A 20,524-nucleotide genomic window follows, 5' to 3' on the forward strand; every position below is an offset into this window, starting at 1 on the left:
GTAACCTCAGTTGTTTCGCTTGTGCAAAACTCTTCCCACATTCTGCACACGCATACGGCTTCTCTCCAGTATGGAGCTTCTGGTGAGCCGCGAGGTTCGACGCTTCTGAGAAGCGCATGCCGCAGTCCACACACTGGTGGGGCTTCTCTCCGGTGTGGGTCCTCTGGTGTCTTTTCAGGTGTGCTGCTTGTGAGAAGTTCATCCTGCACTGTTCACACTGGAAGGGCTTCTCTCCAGTGTGGATCTTCTGGTGCTTTTTAAGAGTCGATGTTTGTAGAAAGCTCAGGCCGCACTCCACACACTGGTGGGGCTTCTCTCCGTGTGGGTCATCTGGTGGGATTTAAGTGTGGACGGTTGTGAGAACATCATGCCCGCACTGTGCACAGTGGTAGGGCCTCTCCGGTGTGGGTCCGCTGGTGTCTTCTGAGGTTTCCCGGTAGTGAGAAGCTCACTCCGCACTTGCCACACAGGTGGGGCTTCTCTCCTGCATGCGCCACCTGGTGGGTTTTCAGGTGTGACGCTCGCGAGAAACTCGTCCGCACTCAACACACGTGAAGGGCTTCTCGCCAGTGTGGGTCCTCTGGTGTCCCACGAGATGTGATTTCTGCAAAAAGCTCGTCCCACACTGTCCACACTGGAAGGGCTTCTCTCCGGTATGGACTCGCATGTGATTTTTAAGCAGGTACGGTACAGCGAAGGTCTTGTCACAGCTGTTGCACTGGTGCAGCTTCTGCTTGGACTTCATTGTATGTCTTCTTTTAGAAGATCGGAGTCCATCTTCTGCAAGGAAAAGCCTATTTTAACGAACCAGTGTGAAATTTGAACATGAAAGTATGCTAGTGAAGATGTTACCTTGTCTTAATGTCATTCTTTTAGAAGAGTCTTGCGTGGTATTCTGCTCGGCATCCATCAATCCGGCAGATAAAAGAATAAAGCTGCCATCCGTCTTGGGACCCTGGCAGGGGCGGGAAAGTGTAGGACTTTTAGTTCTTCACCTCTCAAACCCACCAGTAGTGATCTAGAACTTTTTGTACTTTACACAAGTAAAGAATATTTACAAAGTTATGGAATCAGATTTGTTCCAAAGTGTTTAACTTTCCTAAATACAAAGAAAAGTCCGACGTTGAAATGCAAAGGTTGTAAATGTAAAATTTTCACAACATCTGGCTCGTTTTTACAGTTTCACTGCTGGTTTTCCAGTCGCTCCGCCCCGTTTTCAGTGCGAGAGGTGAGAACGTGGCTCCAGGGGAACATCTCCACCCTCCAGGACTGTTTTGACTGCAGACTGGGAGATGTTTGGAGATGTAGCCACCTACGACCGCTCTGTGGACTTGGAGGAGTACACAACCTCAGTCACCAGCAACATCAATGTGTTGAGGATGTCACCGTCTCCAAGACGATCACCCGTCCAAACCACAAACCCTGGTTCTCCACTAAGCTGTGCAACCTTCAGCTCAGCATTCAATACTGTCATCCCTCAGAAGCTGCTAATGAAGTTCTCCACTCTGCATCTGGATCTTGGACTTCCTAACAGACAAGCCTCAGTCTGTGTCTATAGGAAATAGCACCTCCAAGGTCCTCAGACTGAGCACAGGTTCTCCACAGGGATGCTCCTCAGCCCACTGCTGTTCACTCTGCTGACACACGACTGTGCTGCACAGTACATTTTCAACCACATCATCAAGTTCACAGATGTCACAACAGTAGTGGAACTCATCAACAACAACAATGTCACCAGACTCACAGTCACCAAAACCAAAGAGATGGTTGTCAACTTCAGGAAGAAGCTGCTGTCCCCACCCCACTGCACATCGATGGATCTGCTGTTGAGATAGTCAGCAGTGTGAAGTTCCTGGGTGTGCACATGACAGGCGACCTCTCCTGGAGCCTCAACACCACCTCCACCACCAAGAAAGACCAGCAACTTCTGCACTTCCTCAGGAAGCTGAAGAAGGCCAACCTCCTTCCTCCCATTGTTCTACCGAGGGACCATTGAGATGTTCTCTGCTGCTACATCACCGTCTGGTACGGGAACTGCACTACAGCGGATGGTGAAGACAGCAGAGCGCATCATCGGGGTTCCACTTCCACCATTTCCCAGCTCTACCAGAAACACCTCATCCGTCCAGCTCGGAACATAATGAAGTTTAGCAAAAAACGATAAACTAGATACCATTCTGAACATCTCAATTCATTTTGCACATTCCAATATATCCACTTACAAGCGTCCTACACGATGTTGTCCAATTATGTCCTGTTCATTGTACAGAAAATTTGTACTTTTCTCTTATAGAGATAACCTGCATGGGGGACTAGAACGCAATAATCGCAATATGTCTTTTTCCCCCAAATCGTGCAGCCCTAAGTACGGCTAAAATATGAGGCACTCTGAAAAGAGGCGAACTTCCCATCACTATTTCTGGGGACGGAGCTGTCACTCAAATACCCGCTGGCCAGTTTCTTCCCAGTTTCACACTGCACTTTATGTACTCTTGGGATACATTGTGTAATATCTGTATTATAGGTTTATGAGATTTAGACTACAATATAATAGACACTGTTCATTTATACACACTTATAGACCTAAGTACATTCATTCATATATATGATATTCAGTATATATAAACATATTCTACAACTTGTACAAATTTTACTTATACACTGTCGTTCTTCTACTCTGTACATCTACCAGAATCTAATCAGAAGGTTGCCGGTTCGATTCCCGATCCGCCAAGGTACCACTGAGCAAAGCACCGTCCCCACACACTGGTCACTCAGGGTGTGCGTGCTTTCACCTGTATCTGTGGGAGTTTGCAGTAGTATAAATGCATGCTTGTCAGCTTCATATGTGAATGTGTTTCACATGTGTTTGTGTAACAAAAGTCTGAAATATTTCCTAAACGGCCCCTCATACAAGACTATAAAACGCGCAGAAACACGTTTTACACACGACCTCGTCTTTACTGATGAAGCTGCAGCACATTCATGTAGCGAGCTGCCCATAATGTCCATATTTACGTGTATCTGTTTCCGGGTACCGGGGTGTCCGCCACCGTAAGAGTCCCGCTTTTAACACCACGTGGTCGGTGTCAGGTACATCTCGGATAATATCGCGATATTACCGCAGTCTCATTAATTAACCGACGTCTCTCTACAATTGAAATTGTAGTTTGGTGGAAGCAGCTGCAAGTCGGGGGGACGCGGGGACAAACTCACCAGGATCGAGAAGGGTCAGCTGCAGCCACTGTGGAGCTCCACAGCAAGCGGAAGCACGTGGATCCGCCCACTTGGCAGGAAGTGACGTAAGCGGACCAAAGACCGGACGTGACGCAGTTTCCACGGCGCTGAATTCACATTATTACGTTTTAAAAGAAAAACCCTGTATTTACACGCAGTAGAACTGGGGATTAAAATGATAGGTACTCGGTACCTCAACATTTCTACATAATAGTAATAATAATAATGATAGTGAATTGAAAGTTTTTTTTTTTCTGAACCTTTATTTAGTATCACAAATTACAAGGCACATTTCACATTTTAAGGAATGTCATCTGAACATTATAAACTGGGCACAAATAGTACAAAATAGTACAACCTATAGCACCATAAAAAACAGCAACAAACTATTAAAACGTAGCTTAATATGAAAAAACAAAAGCACTAATCGTTGTCACTTAAAGAGGACTTCCAATTCTTAAATTAAGTTGTCTATATACTGGTTTAATGATTGGCCTTTAGTATTTTTACATTGACTTAGCACTTCCTTGAATAAATTTATTTCATTTAAAATGGGCGTGATTTTTAGAAATCGAGACTTATGAATAAAAAAAATATAAATACGTTATTATTGCAGTATTCTGATTCTTCATCTCCTATCAGACCAACCTTATTATCCCAAAGCTCAAAGGTGGAATTGATTTTTTACACATTATCCAGTTTTGAAAATCATTCCAAAAAACGTGTGGAATTGCAAATAAAAAGAGATGTTCTAACGTCTCAATATTAGAGTTACAGAAAACACAGAAATTATCATTTGTCCCAAATTTCTTTTGCAGAAGATCATTACAGGGATACATGTCATACATCATTTTAAAATGGATTTCTTTAGCTTTCTGTAGTATTGGAAAAGAGAGGTACTTAGTTCTAATTTTCTTTAAAGAGATAACATCATAATCTTTAAACAAATGTTTTCTTCTGAAGGTGACTGGAAACAATACTGAAGTTAGATTGTTTCTTATTAATTTGTTATTACATTTTCTGTCTATAAATTCACATCCATTTATAGTCATAGATGGTTCTTTGGAATAATTACTGAATATGTTGTCATGCCTTTAATTAGTAGAGACATAGTAGAAGGAATTGCCTTTAGTACTATATTAAATTTAGTTATTGTACATGTTAACGTGTATTTTTCTATATATTTTCTATAAGATAAAAAACTACCATCGGCTTCCATAAGATGGAAAATGGACCAAATACCATTTTTTTTTAAAAGAGTGACTTGCGTTTTATCAAGATGCAAGACTTGTTTATGAACGTCTGATAGTTTTACTGGTAATTTAGGTATTTCAAAGTCACATGTCATCAAGAACTTGATTCCACCAAGATCTTTGAAAATCTTATAAGGTAAACTGAACCATAAACTTTCGTAATTTTTTTAATAAAACTTTCTAAACATTTGAGTTTGATGCAGCCATTTATTGAATCAAAGTCAATCATGTTTAAACCTCCTTCTTCTAAAGATTTAACTACATCGGCTCTCCTAATGTAATGACATCTGTTCCTCCAAATAAAAGTAAAATGATCTTGGTTTATTTTTTTTATCATTTTAGCAGATATATATAACGAACAAGCTGGGTAAATTAGTCGAGATAGACTTTCCATTTTAGTGAGTAGAATGTGTCCAAAGATAGACAAGTCTCTATTAAGAATGACATTGGATTTTATTTTCAATATTGGATGTTTCTTTTAGCTTTTTATTTTTCAAGATATTAATTCATAAATAATTAACCTTTTTTTTATTGAAATACCACACACAGTGTCAAAGGGATGATCATCATGAATAGTTAGAATTTCACATACTTTCTTATTCAAATGTAAGCCAGAGTTTTCAGAATACTTTTGTATCTCCTTCAATACCTCTGAAATTTGCGATAGATTTTTTAAGACAGGGCCGTGTCATCTGCTAGTTGAGTATTATCAGGGAGTTTCCCATTACATTTAATGGTTCAATATTTGAATTGTTTTTTATGAAAATTGCCAACAGTTCTGTCACAATAATGAACAGAAGAGGTGAAACAGGACATCCTTGGCGGATTCCTCTGGTTATTTCAAAACGTTTAGATGTTCCAGAGCATAAAGATACTGAGCTGTTAATATCTGTGTAAAGCATCTGAATCACTTTTATAATTTTTTTCCCAAAGCCAAAGTATTCCAATGTTTTTATAATGAAGGGTGCTCAACGCTGTCGAAGGCTTTATAGAAATCCAAGAAAATGACTCCATCATCTTCTACCAGATGTTCATAGTCCAGCAATCTAGAACTAACCTCAGATTGTTATGAATAGATCTCTATTTAAGAAAACCGGACTGTGTATCACTTATAATCTGGGATAAATCATCCTTCAACCTGTCACCGATCACATGTGTGAATATTTTATAATCAGTATATAATAATGAGTGTAATAAGTCCTTGTTTCATTGTAGATGTTAAAGAGTTGACCAATGACATATCATTAATTGTTTCAGCTTCACAATTTTCTTTAAAAGCTGCATCTATTTTTGGAATATATTTTTTTATTTCTTCTACAAATAAATTTGACATTACAGGGTTGTATGCAGATGAATACAAGGTTGAGTAAAATCTGTAAATTTCTTCTGAAATAACTTTCTGATCAGTAACTTGCTCATCATCTATAATTAATGAATTTGTTTTTTCTCTCTTGCCTTCTTTTTTCTAAATGACTGAAATACGATGTATTTTTTCCACCTTCTTCTATCCATTTAGCTCGAGATCTGATGTATGCTCCATGTGCCCTCTTTTGATGAATAACATCTAATCGATTCTGAAGTGTTATAAATTCACATCTATCAGCTTCAGACATTTCACACTTTCTACAGAAATTATTTCTATTCTGCACCAAACGAGCCTCAAATTCTCTTCGTTGGCTGCATTTCTGTTTGCTAAATGTCACTTAAATTTGAAGTATTCCCATCTTTTGCAAAAGCTTCCAAGTTTGGTCATTTTTAATTTTGTGACATAACCCTCATCCATTAATTCAAATTCAAATTTAAATTTTATTTGTCACATACATAGTCGTACACGGTATGATATGCAGTGAAATGCTTTTTGCGGCTACTACAGACCACAGTATAGCACATGTGCAAGTAAACAATGAACCAATATGCAAATATTGCAAACATAACCAAATATTACACTTTTACGTCTTTAACATAAAATATGTGTAACAGGTAGGGTGAAGGCGTGCAAATGAGTGACAGACAATGTTTAAAGAAAAGAGAAAAGGAGCCATAAAAAAAAAACAGTAAAGTAAAAAGCGCAAAGATTATGTGCAAAGTGATTTTGTGCAAAGTTAATAATCTGCATGAAACTTCCAACAATCTTTTTTAAATTTGTTCCCTTTAACTGGGTTTAATTAAAGCGAAATTACACAGTGATCCGTCAAAGGGGCAGAAGAGGAGGTGACCAGAAGGTGGCGGCCGTGTCACACGAGGGAGGTTCTTGCAGCTTTTCTTTTCACTTTGTCCTTAAGTCCTCTATCATTCAAAGAAATAAATGACAAATTAGTTCTAAGCATTAGCTATGCTGTTCAAAACAGAACAAACACCAAAATTAATAACAAATGACGCCCTTCATGTCCTCATTTAGCGATATCTTTAACAGAATACTTTCTATTTCTGTATCGGGCCGCGGTAGTACGCCCGGCCTCCTGCCTTCCTCGCTTGAAGTATCTGGGGCCACCGTTTCTCTCTCTCCAGATGGTCCTCCTTCAGGAGGTCCTCCATGAAGCGGACACCAGTTGACCCGCAGGCCGGGGACGTTTTGGTCACCTTCCACATGCCATCTCTGTACTGGCGGGTTCGGTTTTTCCTCCTTCCTGCCCAGCCGATGAGCCGTATCAACATAGACATCCGTTCTCTCAGCCCGTTCTGGAGCCACCTTCTCCAGACGTTTTCTCCAAGGGTCCATCGACGGGACTCCAAGATGGTGCAAGGGAACTGGATCGATATAAACGTCGATGGAACCTGAGGCTTCGTCTCCTTCGTCCCGCTGATCCTCAGGTTCCATCGACGTTTATATCGATCCAGTTCCCTTGCACCATCTTGGAGTTTAGAAGCTTCTTTGTGTAGAATGGACACCTCTGACTCCACCTTCTCCTTACAATCTTCCACTTCAGCCACACTACATTCCACAGCTCTGGTAAGCCTGCTGATCGTCACCGTGTCAACTTTGTGTTCACGTCCGCCATCTTCTCATCTTGGGTGTCAAATCTCTGCTGTAGCGCTTGAACGGCTTCCAGTAGATCTTCCATCGTTGTGTCTTGCCTTGTTATTTTGAGACAAGACTTTCAGTCTCCATGTCCCATGCGTAGTCGTGGTCCTTTAAAACTTCACTTTTCTCATTCTTCATAGCTTCTTTGGGAGACTGGACCTTCTCTTGCTTTTTTGTGTCTTATACATAACTAATATAGAACAAAACTAACTTTGCAAGTGTGAAAAACTTCAAATAACAAAACTAGAGGACTAAAACGAACGTGTGCTCAGTCCGCCATCTTGCCCAGGTCCCCACATTCTTTACAACCTGGACTCGGTTTGTGGTTTTAAAAAATAGATTTATTTCTGTTCATTTTGAATGATGCGGCAGGTCAGGTGTTTTAAAAGAAAAAAAACCTAAATACACATAATACACCATTCAATATTCCACATAATCGTACTGTAATAAAAACCTCATTAAAATGTCCATGGATCAACACGGCCGGCCCACCGTTTTACATCCACAGTGTCATACAGTCAGTAGTGACAGGGACCGTCCCCTGGAGACTCCGGGTTCGGGGACACGATGGGAGGAAGTGGGGTTCCAACCCGAGTTTCCCACTGGGCTCCTACCACAGGGGGACCGTCCTCCTGGAGACTCCGGGTTCGGGGACACGATGGGAGGAAGTGGGGTTCCAACCCGAGTTTCCCACTGGGCTACTACCACAGGGGGACCGTCCCCTGGAGACTCCGGGTTCGGGGACACGATGGGAGGAAGTGGGGTTCCAACCTGAGTTTCCCACTGGGCTACTACCACAGGGGGACCGTCCCCTGGAGACTCCGGGTTCGGGGACACGATGGGAGGAAGTGGGGTTCCAACCCGAGTTTCCCTGGGCTACTACCACAGGGGGACCGTCCTCCTGGAGACTCCGGGTTCAGGGACACGATGGGAGGAAGTGGGGTTCCAACCCGAGTTTCCCACTGGGCTACTACCACAGGGGACCGTCCTCCTGGAGACTCCGGGTTCAGGGACACGATGGGAGGAAGTGGGGTTCCAACCCGAGTTTCCCACTGGGCTACTACCACAGGGGACCGTCCCCCTGGAGACTCTGTTTCAGGGACACGATGGGAGGAAGTGGGGTTCGAACTCGGGTTTGAACTCGGGCTACTACCACAGGGGGACCGTCCTCCTGGAGACTCCGGGTTCGGGGACACGATGGGAGGAAGTGGGGTTCCAACTCGGTTTCCCACTGGCTACTACCACCAGGGGGACCGTCCTCCTGGAGACTCCGGGTTCGGGGACACGATGGGAGGAAGTGGGGTTCCAACCCGAGTTTCCCACTGGGCTACTACCACAGGGGGACCGTCCCCCTGGAGACTCTGTTTCAGGGACACGATGGGAGGAAGTGGGGTTCGAACTCGGGTTCGAACTCGGGCTACTACCACAGGGGGACCGTCCTCCTGGAGACTCCGGGTTCGGGGACACGATGGGAGGAAGTGGGGTTCCAACTCGGGTTTCCCACTGGGCTACTACCACAGGGGGACCGTCCTCCTGGAGACTCCGGGTTCGGGGACACGATGGGAGGAAGTGGGGTTCGAACTCGGGTTCGAACTCGGGCTACTACCACAGGGGGACGGTCCCCCTGGGACACGATGGGAGGCTTTTCAAGGCTTCTCTTCATGATGGACCTTCTGATGCCTGCTGTGTTCGCTCGGCGTGGTGAAGCATTTGGAGCACGTGCTGCAGATGTAGGGCTTCTCGCCGCTGTGTCTCCTGCGGTGTGCCGTGAAGAGGGACGCGTGGGCGAAGCTCGTCCCGCACTGGCCGCAGCGGTACGGCCGCTCTCCGGTATGGATCCTGCGGTGGGTTTTGAGGTAGGACGACTGGGAGAAGCGCACCCCGCACGCCGCGCACTGGTACGGCTTCTCGCCCGTGTGGACCCTCATGTGGGTCCTGAGGGTGGACGCGTGCGAGAAGCTCACCCCGCACTGCACACACCTGTACGGTTTCTCCCCGGTGTGGACCCTCTGGTGGGATTTAAGGTCCGATGCTCGTAAGAACCTCATCCCGCACTCTTCACACTGGTGGGCTTCTCCCCAGAATGGATCCTCTGGTGACCTCTGAGGTGCGACGGCCGTAGAAAGCTCTTCCCGCACTCCAGACAATGGTAGTCCTTCTCGCCGATGTGGATCATCTGGTGGACCTTCAGGTTTGACGCACTGGAGAAGTTCATCCCCACACTGCTCACACAAGTAGGGCTTTTCCCAGTGTGGATCCTCTGGTGTGTTTTGAGGTGTGAAGCTTGTAAGAACGTCATGCCACACTCCACACACCGGTAGGGCTTCTCTTCACGTTCCCTGTTAGATCTCCTTCCAGCAGATGCGCCTCCATCTTCTGTAAGACAAACAACAACGGAGCAAAGTCACGCCGGGGTTCCGTTTAAGCGCCTGTATCCACGGTGTGGGGCGGTGTCACCTGAGTCCAGCAGGCTCATGGTACCTGCCCTCTTCAGCGGGACATGTCTACACTCTTCACGTCAGTAGACCGCAGAGCTTGGGACACTGGGACAGGGTGGGAGGAGCTATAAATCTTTACTGATTGATTGATGACATCATTGTGGCATTAATTCCAATTTTATTTGTCAGGTACAGTCATACACGGTATGATATGCAGTGAAATGCTTTTGCGACTGATATAGACCTCAATATTGCAAACATTTTATTTATTACAATTAAACATAAAATATGTATAACAGAATTTGCTTATGTCCTCACGTCATTATGTAATGATGTATTTCATGAACAAATCTTTTATTATATACATTTCTCCATTTAAAAACATTGACCAGATTAACAAATTAATCATTAATAATAACTGCCTGGACTATAGTTCTATTTATTAAATATTATATCGCACATAAACCATGTATATATACTGAATAACACTGATTCGTGTTATTAGTGATATTTAAATGTACTTTAATGTTTAACTGAACGCATTTTTGTGGTATTTCGGACTCACCAGAGGGACGCGGACCGAACAAAATCCTCCAACACGTTCCACTCGGGTCCGGACAAATGATTAATTATAAATGATAAATTACAGCCACGTTTTTATCAATCCGTCGAAAAATAGGAATCGCGTCGGCGCCGGAAGCGTAGCCGGACATGACGTCATCACAGAAGTCTATTAAATCGTTTTTATCCAGAAAAAAACTATTGGCTTTACTGTGAAGAAATAAACGTGCGGCGTTGTGACGATTCACCGTCAATTTCACGCCAAATCCATTCTGGTCATCATTTCTAATGAAGGACGCGTTATACGTCATTACGTCATTACGTCATTCCCCGTTACCTTATAAATAGACTTATTCTGGAGGAAATAGAAATACGCCTCACACCAGAGACCACAGACTCCTTCTCACATATGAAAACAGAACAGTATACAAGTATATTTAAAAAGAAGAGGTAATACAACCTTTCTTAAGTTTTACAGAAGAGATGTAGTAAGTGACTACAACACACACATTTGAACCTCGAACCAAGAGTCCCAGGTTCGAACCCCACTTCCTCCCATGGTGTCCCTGAGCAGGACACTGAACCCTGAGTGTGTCCAGGGGGGACTGTCCCTGTAACTACTGACTGTAAGTCAGTAAATGTAAATGTAAATGGATTGAGTCCAGAAGTGAGTGTGATCATTCAGAACAAACACAGATTTGCACAGATAAAGACTCGATGAGGAAGGATGAAGAGAGCAGCTGTTAAAATGCCTTTACAAAACCTGCAGGTCCATCTGGAGTCCCGTGAAGATCAAGGTGTAGATCCTCCAGAGCATAAACCTTCTATTCAGTCAGTATTAACCAATCATCCGTGAAGTACACGAAGACTGATGAACAACACTGATCAACCGTGGACGTGCAGATAGATGGAGTGGTGGACGTTTGGTGGACGGCCACCATGAATCACGCGGAGAAGCTCCTTAAGGGTCCCAGAAGGTGTGACACTGACCTCTAAAAAGTATGTGGAGTTTCTGACTGATCACCATCTTCCATGGTCCAAAAAGAAGAACCATCTCATGCTGCAAGGAACACCTCTATGGGCATAAAGGAGAGAACTCATGGTGTGACCCCCGAGATCCTCCCGAGAACCTTTGGAACATCCTGAAGCAAAAGATCTATGAGGGAGGAAGGCAGTTCCCATCCACACAGCAGCTCTGGGAGGCCGTTCTGACATCAAGCAAGAACCGTGAAGCAGCTACTGAATAGGTCCTGTTAAAAGTTTGCAGATAACACTACGCTCATCCAGGACGGTGATGAGTCTGCTTACAGACAGGAGGTTAAAGAGCAGGCTGTCTGGTGCAGTCTTAACAACCTGGAGCTCAACACGCTCAGAAGTGGAGATGATTGTGGACTTCAGGAGGAACCCCTGCTCTCCCCCCACTCACCATCATGGCCAGCACTGTGGATACAATGGAGTCATTCAGGTTCCTGGTGACCATCATCTCCCAGGACCAGAAGTGGGACACTCACCTTGATTCCATTGGCCCAACAGAGGTTCTACACCACAATCATCGAATCCGTCCTCCACTTCTATAACTGTCTGGTCCACCTCAGCCACCAAATCTGACCTTAGAAGACTGCAGAGGGTAGTCAGGACTGCTGAGAGAATCATTGCACCTCCCTCCCAGTCTCCAAAGCCTGTACGTATCCAGAGTGGATCCCTCACACCCAGCACACTCTCTCTTCAATCTGTTGCCATCTACAGAGCACTCAGCACCAAAGCGACCAGACACAGCTCAGGGACAGGTTCTTCCACGTCATGAACGTGACACGACACAGTGGCCAGCACTGCGGCCACAATGGAGTCACTCAGGTTCCACGGGAACAATGTGGTCACAAGTGGTCATAATGGTCATACCGTTTTTATATACACTGTACAATATATATATATATATATATATACACACATACAAAAATTATATATTATATATATATATTTGCTATCTTGTATACTTTGTATATCTGTACATAACTGCTTTTACTTCCTGTGTCTTCTCATTGGAGAAATCTGTCAATAAACATATTCCTCATATATGTAAACATACCTGGTAATAAAGCTGATTCTGATTCTGATTCAAATTTAACTTGACCTGTAGCACTACTACTGGTTCAAAGGGGGAAGAGAGAGAAGAGAGGAGGAGGAGAGAAGAGAGGAGAGGAAGGAGGAGAGAGAAGAGAGAGAAGAGAGAGGAGGAAGAGAGAGGAGAAGAGGAGAGAAGAGAGAGAGAGAAGAGAGAGAGAAAAAGGAGCCTTGAAGTTTGATCTGATGATCTGATAAATGGTTGATTTGGGTGCAATCATAGTAGCCGCCGCAACATCCTTGAACTTTTTCTCCAGTGATGACTACACGTGTTTCCTTCCAGGTAACCATGTTAATGCCACATCATTTAGCCAGAGCTGGTCCTATTCCATTTCAAATAAAGTCTTACTTATTACTAAAATTATATATACACACACACACACACACACACACACACACACGACGTGACAGTGTGTGTGTGTATGTATTACATTAATTATATCAATATTTTATTCACACCACACATACCACACACACATGTGTGTGTGTATACATATATATATACAAAATATTGATCTAATTAATTTAATACACACACACATATAAAAGCCATGTTTGGTTCACATGCTGTCTGCCTGAGCCGAGCTTCAAGCCAGATGTGGACAAATGTGTCTGCAGTGTGGGAAATTATGCAGATATGATGTTTAACTCGGTGTGCAGCAGCATTAAAGCAAATGACCCCAAAACACTGCGTGTCACGTGGAAACGTGTTGGTTTAAATATTTTCATCTGGTCGTGCCCGATTTCCAGATGTGCATCTGTTCATCTGGACGCTCGTCCGTCCAGCCAACACGGAACAGCTTCTGTCAGCTGAGCTTTAGATGCACTTGTATTATTTCCATGTAGTTATTTTTGTAGTTTTCTACTATATTGTATTTTGCCGGAATTAAATTCCTTGCATGTGTTTGCTCATGTATGTGGTCAATAACACGAAAGATCACAGGAATGTGTTTCGATTTACGAGAAATTGCTGTTAATTCGGTTTTACTTTCGCATTGCGTCATGTGTGCATACGCAGCTGAACGTGAGCTCGAGAACAAGAAACAAAAGCCAAACCGCCAAAAATTTTATTAGAAAGCTGACCACAGCCTACAACATTCGCAAGCCACGCAGCTTTTTGACGATGTGCTTCATTTATTTCACTCACATTCCAGTATTAGAAAAATAAAATATCACAAACTAATAATAAATAAATAAACGGAATTCCTATGGAAGCTATATATTTTGTCACATGACGTCAGGAGACGAGTCTCCCGTCATATTCGGAAGGGGAACTTGTGTATGTAGTCCCTGACAACCACGCTGACGGGCAGGCGGTCCACGGCGTCCCTGCCGAACGCGCGCACCACCGCCAGGCGGCCCAGCTGCTGTAGGCCCTGTGGCGCAGCTCCGCGGTAGGGCCTTCGCAGGCTCCTCTTGGGCGAGTCTCTGTAGTATTCCAGCAGGGCGAAGAGGCAGCTGAAGGTCTTGTGGCTGCCGGCCAGGCCGAAGCGCAGGTCCCGCAGCTCGATGCGGACGCTGGTGGGACCCTGCGTGGAGTGGTAGCTCAGCGTGAAGAAGACGTCGGGCCGCGTGCTGTCCCGCACCAGGAACGTGCCCTGCGGCTGCTCGGACAGGAGGGCGTGGGCCTCGTCCGTCCATCGGGCCGAAGTAGAAGCCGCTGTGCTCCAGGTAAGCGGCGGTCCGGGTGATGAGGTCGTACTCGGGTCGGTTGCGGAACGGCGCGAAGCGGGACGCCAGCGGGCTGGACCCGTCCACTGTGGACAGACTCTGTGATGTGGCTGCATGACCCATCCTACAGTAAAAGGGCCCCAGGACGCAGCTCCACCATGGTCCACACTAGACATAGAGGACCACAGTAAAGCCTGCAACACATGAAGAGATGAAGAACATGAAGAGATTGATGCACGACCTTCAACGCAGAAGATCAGACGTGCTGATGCTCCACTTTCATGGTGAATAGTGCAGAATTCATCGAGTAAAAACTTTATTAAGGGACTAATCACTGTTAGTTTATTAGCATCTAATCAGTAATCTAAGATCGGAACACTAACTTCGCCTTTTTTTTTGTTCATTTATATACTAATTCAATCATTTTTTTCAATTAAATGCGATTAAATGTAAGCTCTTTGCTTTAACGGTATTTCCCGGTTCTCCTGTTTCTTCCAGGCTTCAGGACCACCCTGCACGCATCTATACATCTCCACACCCCACTGGGTAGCAGAAGGCTCCCGGTTCCACGACCCGGTTCCCTCCTTAAACCAACATTCAACAGAACGCATCACAGTTGAAAGATGAGGATTTGCTCGTGTAGGATGGTGTTCAACCATTTGGATTTAATGGCAAATCGCGTTTGACGAACTTGATAAAATCCTTTGTTACTTTTGCCAGCTGAACTAATTTAATTTGTGAAATGATAAAAAACGAAGAAATCACGTAGAACCAACAGCCGTTACTTTCTGATAAAGATGCAGACACGTTCTTACCAGAACGCGGAGGCTCGGTTCTCGGTTCTGCAGCAGCTGATGAAGTTCACTGATCTTCCTGCTCCAGTCAGTTTCTCTTTCTCCGCCGTGGACAGAGAAGTTGAGAATGACATCTGTGTGTGTGTGTGTGTGTGTGTGTGTGTGTGTGTGAAATGGAGAGAGAGGCTACATTTACACACGTTAACCGGTTCCGGCTGCCAAAACACCAACACTGAGGATGGTGGTGGAGAGATATCACACACACACACACACACACACACATAGACGCACACACACGGAGCAGTTTCACTTTCGCTCTCTTCCCAGTGCTTCTCTGAAATCATGTGATCTCTGAGCACCGTGCCGGTGTATTGTGTGTGTGTATTGTGTGTATATTGTTGTATTGGTGTGTGTGTTGTGTGTATATAGTGTGTATTGTGTGTGGGTTGTGTGCGCAGCTCGTTATGAAGGAAGATTTGGACATGAACGTGTCTGCAGCAGGAACTCCTGGTTTGGACCCTTGAGGACGGCCAGATGCAGAATACAAATCGTACAAAAGTCTCATTTTCTCTCGGTTAACGTGCGCCTGGTCCCAGGAAAGAGTTTAATAAACCATGTGTGACTGGTTGTAGCAGCAGCACAGACATCTCTAGACAACGAGCTGCAGACAGACAGACAGACAGACAGGGAGGGAGACATACAGACAGAGAGACAGTAGAAAGACAGACAGACAGACAGACAGGCAGACAGAGAGACAGTAGAAAGACAGACAGACAGACAGACAGGCAGACAGAGAGACAGTAGAAAGACAGACAGACAGACAGACAGACAGGCAGACAGAGAGACAGTAGAAAGACAGACAGACAGACAGACAGGCAGACAGAGAGACAGTAGAAAGACAGACAGACAGACAGACAGACAGGCAGACAGAGAGACAGTAGAAAGACAGACAGACAGACAGACAGGCAGACAGAGAGACAGTAGAAAGACAGACAGACAGACAGAAAGACAGACAGGCAGACAGAGAGACAGTAGAAAGACAGACAGACAGACAGGCAGACAGAGAGACAGTAGAAGACAGACAGACAGGCAGACAAGAGACAGTAGAAAGACAGACAGGCAGACAGACAGAAAGACAGACAGACAGAGAGACAGTAGAAAGACAGACAGACAGACAGAAAGACAGACAGACAGACAGGCAGACAGAGAGACAGTAGAAAGACAGACAGACAGAAAGACAGGCAGACAGAGAGACAGTAGAAAGACAGACAGAAAGACAGGCAGACAGAGAGACAGTAGAAACAGACAGACAGACAGGCAGACAGAGAGACAGTAGAAAGACAGACAGACAGGCAGACAGAGAGACAGTAGAAAGACAGACAGGCAGACAGACAGAAAGACAGACAGACAGAGAGACAGTAGAAAGACAGACAGACAGACAGAAAGACAGACAGACAGACAGGCAGACAGAGAGACAGTAGAAAGACAGACAGACAGAAAGACAGACAGACAGACAGAAAGACAGGCAGACAGAGAGACAGTAGAAAGACAGACAGAAAGACAGACAGACAGACAGGCAGACAGAGAGACAGACAGAAAGACAGACAGACAGACAGAAAGACAGGCAGACAGAGAGACAGTAGAAAGACAGACAGAAAGACAGCAGACAGACAGACAGACAGACAAGACAGACAGACAGACAGAAAGACAGGCAGACAGAGAGACAGTAGAAAGACAGACAGAAAGACAGGCAGACAGAGAGAAGTAGAAAGACAGACAGAAAGACAGACAGACAGACAGGCAGAGAGACAGTAGAAAGTGACTGCATCCTATCAGGCACCAGAGGAGGCAAGGCACCGTCTACAAAGTGCAAACCTGAACATGCAGGTGAACACAACTCCCAGCCGGGTCATCTCCCGCCCCGCGGGGACTACAGTAAATATATTTCTAACCAGTAGCCACTTCTCAGCTGGAGCTCAGGCCAAACACAAGATGAACATCATATTTGTTCCTCCTCCTGTGGAGGCGGGGCTACTACTGTAGTATAGTTCATGTTGGAGACGTTAGGCTCTTTAATGCCTGATAGTTCATGTTGGGAGACGTTAGGCTCTTTAATGCCTGATTATTCATATTCATTTCATATCCTGTCATACACCATATACCTGGAGATGTGATGCTGCTGCTGTGGTGGACGTTTTATATGAAACGGAATCTCCTCGCGTCAGATTTACCAGCTCGTGTCTGTGTGTTATGTAGAAATAATCAGGAAAAGGTCTGAATCTGATTGTAGGCGTTTATTTAAATGAGCTCCAAGAGACAGGCCTCAGTGCAGCGGCTGGGTGGACGAGGTTCTATACCTAATGAGGAAAGGAACAAAAACAGAACCGTAAGAACTAAAGCGAAACTATGAACGATGAGCCACGTTCAGAAGTGAAGGCTGCGGACTCTACATTAGAAAAACTCTTTTTATTAATTCTGCAGAAGACAGAATTACGGCCAATACGAGTTTTAAACCAGGGTTAGACACAGGTGTCGACCAATTCTTTTTTTTTTTGGATGACAAAATATGATGCAATGGCCTGAAGATGAAAAGCATGCCTGCTTCTTTCATGGCAGAAGTGGTAGATGTGACAGTGTGAATGCAAGTCAAGTGTTTGGGTTAGTAAGTGAATATTTCTACAGTCACCAGTAGCATTGTGACCAGAACTTGGTATGGAGTGAAACCCTTGCTTGTAAATGAACAGATTTGCAGAAGTTGGCTGCTCCTGCGTCTCTGTCCTGCTGCTGCACTTTTATGTTGGCTGTGGTGCGTATGTGTATCTGTGCTGTCATCATTCACACATGGCCTAGCGGTTAAGGTTGCCGGTTCGAATCCTGATCCACTGAGGTGCCACTGAGGTGCCACTGAGCAAAGCACCGTCCCCACACACTGCTCCCCGGCGCCTGTCATGGTGCCCACTGCTCACTCAGGGCGATGGTTAAATACAGAGGACAATTTCACTGTGTGCACCGTGTGCTGTGCTGCTGTGTATCACAGAGACAAAGACTGCCCACTGGGTCAAAATATAGAGAGAGAGAGAGGGGAGAGTTTCAATATTCATGAATAAATATTGTGAATATGTCTACATTTATTTGTGGATTTTTGAGTCTTCCCTGACAGCGCTTGATTAACAAAAGGTAGCCAATCAGATGTCTTCAAAGTTCACAGCCACTGAAGTTCGAGAGTTTGATTTAATGGTGACAACATTGTGCAGCATTTGCGCATTGTCGTGGTCTCTTGGAAGGAATTGCAAAAAAACAAGCTTCATATAATTAATCAGAATATAATGCAAATGTTTGTTGTGGTAGAAACTGTGTTCTGCTGAATTTAATTTTTTTGTTTCCCAGCTCAACAGTGCAAGAATCGTACCAGCAGCCTGAAATTTTCATAATTTGAGAAAAATTATTACAGACGCTAAATTTCCATTCCATGGCTCAGACAATCTGCTGCAACCACACATATCATCACAGTCTGACATAAAACCTATAAAATGTTTGCAAAAGCCGCCTGTGGTTTAAACGACTCGTCATCGTTTGCATTTACATTTGTGCCATTTGGCAGACGGCCTTATCCAGATACATACGTACAACGCGGGATCAGTTCTGGTTCACGAGGAAGGTGCCTGTCAGATGACTGGAAGTTCATTCAAGTATTTAGAAAGCACCTTGAAACAATGCAGCAGACCAAAGTGCTGTACACTAATAACATCCAATAAAATAATAACGCCACGACTGGGTGCTCCTGGAAACCCACCTGGCACCTCCAGCCACGGAACAGATGTGGTGAATGAGGTGACATGGACTTGTTGAGCAGCCCATCGAGGCTGCAACATTTTATGTGGACGGTACGACTTGTGAGAACAGTTGTCTTCAGTTCTGGCGATCGCCACACGCCTGCGAGTTAGTTTGTGTTCTCCCCTTTTGTTTCCCCTGTTTTTGGTTTGTGTTGTTTAAAAATTGTTCCCAATATGTCCCTCCTCTGAGCTTCATTCACCAGAAGACCCAGGATCAAACCCCACTTACTACCATCGTGTCCCTGAGCAAGACACTTAACCCTGAGTGTCTCCAGGGGGGGACTGTCCCTGTAACTACTGACTGTAAGGCGCTCTCGGATAAGACGTCTGGTAAACGCTGGAAATGAGACGGACAGCGAGGAGGAAGACTGCGACGTGGGGGTAAGCTGGTGGAAGAGGGCGACGGGAAATCAGCAACTGTGCTGCCGGGACTGCCTCGCGGGGAATCCGCAGTGCCTGCTGCAGAGAACGTCCACCACCCTCCACGCCCCCTGTGGGAAGAATCCAGGGTGCCTGGACCCATCCCACCACACCCAGAACCAGCCAGGATCCAGTGCAGGAAGACCCCACAGTGTGGGACGTTGCACTGGCAGGTGGCGAGAGTCAGGCCTCCCGTGTTCATGGCTGCACCTCCCAAGGAGGTCCCAAACAACCCAGAGAGGGAGCCAAAAGACCTCTCTTTTGTCTGTGTGTGTGGTGTCTGTATGTCGCCCACACTTCCCCTCTTTGTGTCCACCAAATGGTGATCAAGCAGCAGAGCAAAACCCCAGACAAACAAACAAAACAAAAAACAGACAAAAGAGAGGGTCTTTTGGCTCCCTCTGGACCTCCTTATGAACACGGGAGGCCTGACTCTCTCGCCACCTGCCAGTGCAACGGGTTGGGGGCTCCTCCTGAGGAGCGGGTGGATGGGTCCTCCGGTAGCCGGTAAACAGGCCGGGCCAGGCATGGGCCTGGGTCCGCCTCCAGAGGGCCAGAGGATCCAGCTGGGACTGGCAGAAGAAGGCCTGCTCGTCCCAACGGACGCAAAAATGGGCTGGTCAGATGGTCTGGCGAAGCCCCCACACTGGCTGAAGGGATGCGCAGCAAGAAGGGCTGCATGTGCCCAGGAGGCACCACCCAGGGTGCAGTAAATGCTCACCGGAGGGTCCGGGACTGCCCCTCTGCGTGGTGCAGGGAAGAGCTGGTCACACTGCCAGCAGGGACGTGCAGGGCTGGCTGCACGTGCCCAGAAGGCACCATGCTGGGGAGCAATAAGCAGTTGTCGGATGGTCCGGGACCACCTCCCTGCTCGGGGCATAGAGGGATGCAAGAAGTGTCAGAGGGGACGTGCGGAGACAGGGCCCGCACATACCCGGAAGGTTCGGTCCTCTTTTTTTGTGCAGGCTGGAGGGACCAGGCCGCCATGCAGGACGACGTCTGGGAGGACACAGTGGAGGACACAGCAGGGCAGGAGCCATGTGGTTGTGAATATTTCCTCTTCACCATCTCCAACAGAAGACTGTCTTGATTTTTGATTGGTGAAAGTGAAGTGATTGTTACATTTACAATTACAGCATTTACCAGGGCGACTTACAGTCAGTAGTTATAGGGA

At 45.6% G+C, this 20,524-nt stretch overlaps 1 protein-coding gene and 1 pseudogene across 1 annotated transcript; both read right to left on the reverse strand.

Moving 5' to 3' along the window:
• Nucleotides 1-4: 4 nt before the first annotated feature.
• LOC114785493 (zinc finger protein 436-like) lies at nt 5-9,727 on the reverse strand (the record flags this gene model as incomplete). The annotated part of the gene is made up of 4 exons (XM_028971769.1): nt 9,698-9,727; nt 9,183-9,614; nt 464-497; nt 5-330 (listed from the first exon to the last, which is right to left on the reverse strand). Coding segments are annotated over exons 1-4 (822 nt in total), but the record flags the coding sequence as incomplete, so codon positions are not given.
• A 4,161-nt stretch (nt 9,728-13,888) lies between these two features.
• Nucleotides 13,889-15,333, reverse strand: LOC114785875 (suppressor of cytokine signaling 1-like; annotated as a pseudogene).
• Between the last annotated feature and the right edge of the window lie 5,191 nt (nt 15,334-20,524).

This window comes from Denticeps clupeoides, chromosome 3 (genome assembly GCF_900700375.1).
Source record: "Denticeps clupeoides chromosome 3, fDenClu1.1, whole genome shotgun sequence".
Lineage (NCBI taxonomy): Eukaryota > Metazoa > Chordata > Actinopteri > Clupeiformes > Denticipitidae > Denticeps > Denticeps clupeoides.